This window comes from Meleagris gallopavo, unplaced genomic scaffold (genome assembly GCF_000146605.3).
Source record: "Meleagris gallopavo isolate NT-WF06-2002-E0010 breed Aviagen turkey brand Nicholas breeding stock unplaced genomic scaffold, Turkey_5.1 ChrUn_random_7180001948677, whole genome shotgun sequence".
NCBI classification, from domain to species: domain Eukaryota; kingdom Metazoa; phylum Chordata; class Aves; order Galliformes; family Phasianidae; genus Meleagris; species Meleagris gallopavo.
In genome coordinates this window covers 1-3,690 of record NW_011210342.1, presented here as the reverse complement: position 1 = coordinate 3,690, position 3,690 = coordinate 1, and the positions used below count along the sequence as shown (strand labels likewise).

The window sequence follows — 3,690 nt, the reverse complement described above, 5'->3', positions numbered from 1 at the left end:
GTGTTTGCGGGAGCGGTAGGAGGGCCGGCGGCGCACCTCGGCCATCAGGTCGTACTTGATGAAGTAGAAGACCTCCTTGACGGGACAGCGCTTCTCCGGGTCGAGGGCCAGCAGGCGTTGGAACATGCGCAGCGCGCTGTCCGTGAAGCGCCGCCACTGCGAGGGCAGCCCCGCCAGGCGGCCCTTCTGCCACCGCACGAACTCCTCGAAGAAGGTGTCGGAGGCGGCCGCCGCCTCCCAGGGGAAGTTCCCGGTGAGGACGCAGAAGATGAGCACCCCGAAGGCCCAGACGTCGATGCTGGTGTCCACGGCGAAGCCCTCGGCGCGGCCGGCCTGGCACACCTCGGGCGCCGTGTAGGGGATGGTGCCGCTGATGCGCTTCACCCGACAGCCCACCTTGCGGGTCATGCCGAAGTCGGCCAGTTTGACGCGGCGGCAGTCGCGGTCGAAGAGCAGCACGTTCTCAGGTTTGATGTCCCGGTGCACCAGGCTCTTGCTGTGCATGTAGTCCAGCGCCAGGCCCAGCTGCTGCACGCAACGCTTCACCATGTCCTCGGGGAGCCCCACCTGCGGCCGTGGGACACCGTCACTCCGTGCCGCCCCTGGATAGCCCACCCGGGTCCCCCCGTCTCTCTTTGCACCTTTCCTGCTCACTGCCCTGCCTCCGCGTCCTGAACCTTTTACTTAAGGGGAAGAAGAGATACACAGCAGCAGGACTAAGCCAGCTGATGGGCCCCATGCCTTCTCGAGGACACATGACGTGTGCCAGGCCACCACTCACGGGACCCAGATCACTTAGAAGGTGTGTGACACATCTCAGACCACCAGGGAAGGGTTATGGGTCCCAGGCTACAAGTTATATATCTTGGACCACACTGTGGTTGTTTGATGGGTCTCAAGCCATCGCTTATGGGTCCCAGAACACCCAGAGGACAGGCTGCATGTCATCTGGGGGATGGCCAAGCCATCAGTTATGGGTCTCAGAATACCCAAGGGATGAGTGGTGGGTCTCATGCCACCAATGGGAAAAGTTATGGGTCTCAGGCCACCTAGGGGATGAGCAATGGGTCCCAAGCCCTGCTTTTAGATGCTGCACTGCCTAAGTGTTGGCATTCTGCCCACGTACAGATGTGTGATCTCTTCATGTGGGGCTGTGCAAACACCAGGGCCCCTTCTTATGCCACCAGCAATGTGCAAGCTTGGGCACAGTGGCTTTATTCGGGGACACCAAGCCCTCACATCCCCACCCCAGCACCCAGAACAGCTCTCACCTGTGGGGGGATGATGTCAAAGAGGTCCCCTCCTGGGGCATACTCCTGAGCAAAAACGTAGCAGTCCTCTGTCTCGAAGACCACGTCGAAGACCTTGATGATGAAGGGGCTGGAGGAGAGCGTGTTGGTGATGCTGAACTCCCGCAGGAAGTTCTTCAGCTTCGTTTTGTTCTTGTTGACGAACTTCAGGGCCATCTTGGTGCCTGCAGAGGGCAGAGGGCCGGCTGAGCCCGTGGCACGGGGGACGGCGATGCACACCCAGGAGCCGCGCCTGCCTCCCACTCCCCTCACCTGTGCTTTTGTGGGACACCAGGTCCACCTTGCCGTAGGTGCCCTTGCCGAGCTCGCGGATGAGGTCGTAGTGTTTGTTGATGTCGGTGCCCGAGAGGGTGCGGATGGCCAAGGACTGCATGTCTTCGGTGATGAGCGGCACCCCGCAGCACGCCAGCTTGCGCGACGGCTCCTGCTCTATCGATCCGGCACTCATGGCTGTGCTGCAAGGCAGAGGTGCGTCACGGCTTCCAGCCGCAGGGACTGGCCCTGCTCCTGTCCCACAGCCCGTTCTGCCCGCACAGAGCATCCCTGGAGAGCCCAGCATTTCTGGGACCTGCGATGCCACGGCGCCGCAGCTCATTGCTCCCACACATCTGCTGGCATCAACTTTTGCCTTCCCATCCGTCAGCACCGACTTTTGGCCACCTAAGACCCCCCCACTCAGAGTCCCAGAATACCCAACACTCCCAGCTCTCAGTGCCACCCTTTTCTCTCTCTCAATCCTGGGCTCCAACCCGCTGCTCCGGGACCCCACCAAACACAGCTGAGCTCCCACTCCGCACCGCGCTGCAGCCAAACCACCCTCTGAGCCCCAAAAGCACAAATCCAGAGCCACATCCTGACCAACACCATGGGAACCCAGCCAAACCACCCTACTGCCGGCTCGCCCCGCGCCCACGAGCATCAGGCACCACAGGGGTGGCTGCAGGAAGGGGATGGAGTGGCTGTGTTTTGTTTTGTAGCAGATTGACAAAAATCATGGGACAGCAGCTGGGCGGGCGCTGGTATATATTTAGATTTTTAATGTGGAAAAATAAACCACAACAAACAACTCAAAATATATCCCAGCGAACCCGGGCCAAGAATTGTCCTCAGGTCCCAGGAGCGGGGCTGAGCCCCACACGTGGCCCCACGGGGCTGCACGGAGAGAACAGAGCCAACAAAGAGGAGGTGGGCACCGAGGGGCAATCCCAGAGGAGAGCAGAGCAAAGACCCTCACACACACAAAGACCCTCCTGCACAGGCACTGCCCCAGCCCCGACGCGCAGTGACCGGCTCACCCATCCAAGCTGAGCCCCATCCCCACCCTTGTTTCTTTCCACTCTGGCCCTGCTGCCTCTCATCCCAGTTCTTCTTCTTCTTTTTTTTTTTTTCTTGGGAAGTTGGGCAAAAAATAGAAAAGGAACTTCAACATCATGCTGTTCCAAAAATGTAACGGCTTGACTCATACGATCTCCGAAGTGGCTCATCTCCATAGAGCTTTGTTGGCCCCGTGGAAGAGGAGCACCATTTCGGTGTCTGGTTCCTGGAGGTGGAGGTGGGTTAATGCAGGAGTGGAATGGATACGGGACTAAAAACAGCTCGCAACATCCTGCAAGAAGAACTTTGTCTGCACTTGAATTTACAATCCTGCTTGTCAATGTCTGCTAATTAACCTGTGTTGAAAGGTAATCATTCAAGCCAGCAAAGTTCTTTAAGAAAAAAAAAAGAGGACAAAATGCCAGTGGGATGGGAGATGGAAGAGTGTGTGCTGCACAGCAGCTCACTACACCATGGACTGCTGCCCTGAGCCCACTCTTGGGCCTGGATGCCTCAGGGTTCGTGCTGCAGAAACACCTGCAGCAGAAAGGGGCATTGGAAATGGGTGTCTGGGAACACGAGTGTCCCCAGGGATGGGTAACCCCAAGGATGAGTGACCCCAAGGATGGGGTGTCCTCAAGACCAAGGCTGACCCCAAGGACGGGGTGTCCCCAGGGATGCGGGTGCTGCCCACATTGTTCCCAGTTTGGCCACAGTCCCCCCAAAAGGTGGTTGGGATGGGAACACTGAGCCAACACCATTCCTGGGAGCACCCAACAGTGACGTCGGCCGGAACACCAACAACGCCCAGGCAAAAGGAATAAAAAAGGAAAGGCAGAAGTTTTTATTAACAACGGAAATGCTTTGAAAACACGTTGGTTTCTATGCAAACAGCCAGGGCAGCGGCGGGGACAGGGATGAGGATGCGCTTCCATCCGGCTCTACACAGAGATGAGGGTGGTGGGACCGAGTCCTGGCCATGCTGTGGGTGCTGGTGGGGAAGCAGCACAGCACTGTGGTGAGCACTGTTGTGACACAAAGCCACAGCGATGCCAAAAGGCAGCAA

The 3,690-nt window shown here is 58.2% G+C and overlaps 1 protein-coding gene across 1 annotated transcript; it reads right to left on the bottom strand.

Moving 5' to 3' along the window:
* Window positions 1-3: 3 nt before the first annotated feature.
* LOC100539383 (serine/threonine-protein kinase SBK1) lies at window positions 4-3,030 on the bottom strand (the record flags this gene model as incomplete). Its single annotated transcript, XM_003213896.4, has 3 exons — window positions 1,563-3,030; window positions 1,272-1,474; window positions 4-567 (listed from the first exon to the last, which is right to left on the bottom strand). Coding segments are annotated over exons 1-3 (1,434 nt in total), but the record flags the coding sequence as incomplete, so codon positions are not given.
* Window positions 3,031-3,690: the final 660 nt, after the last annotated feature.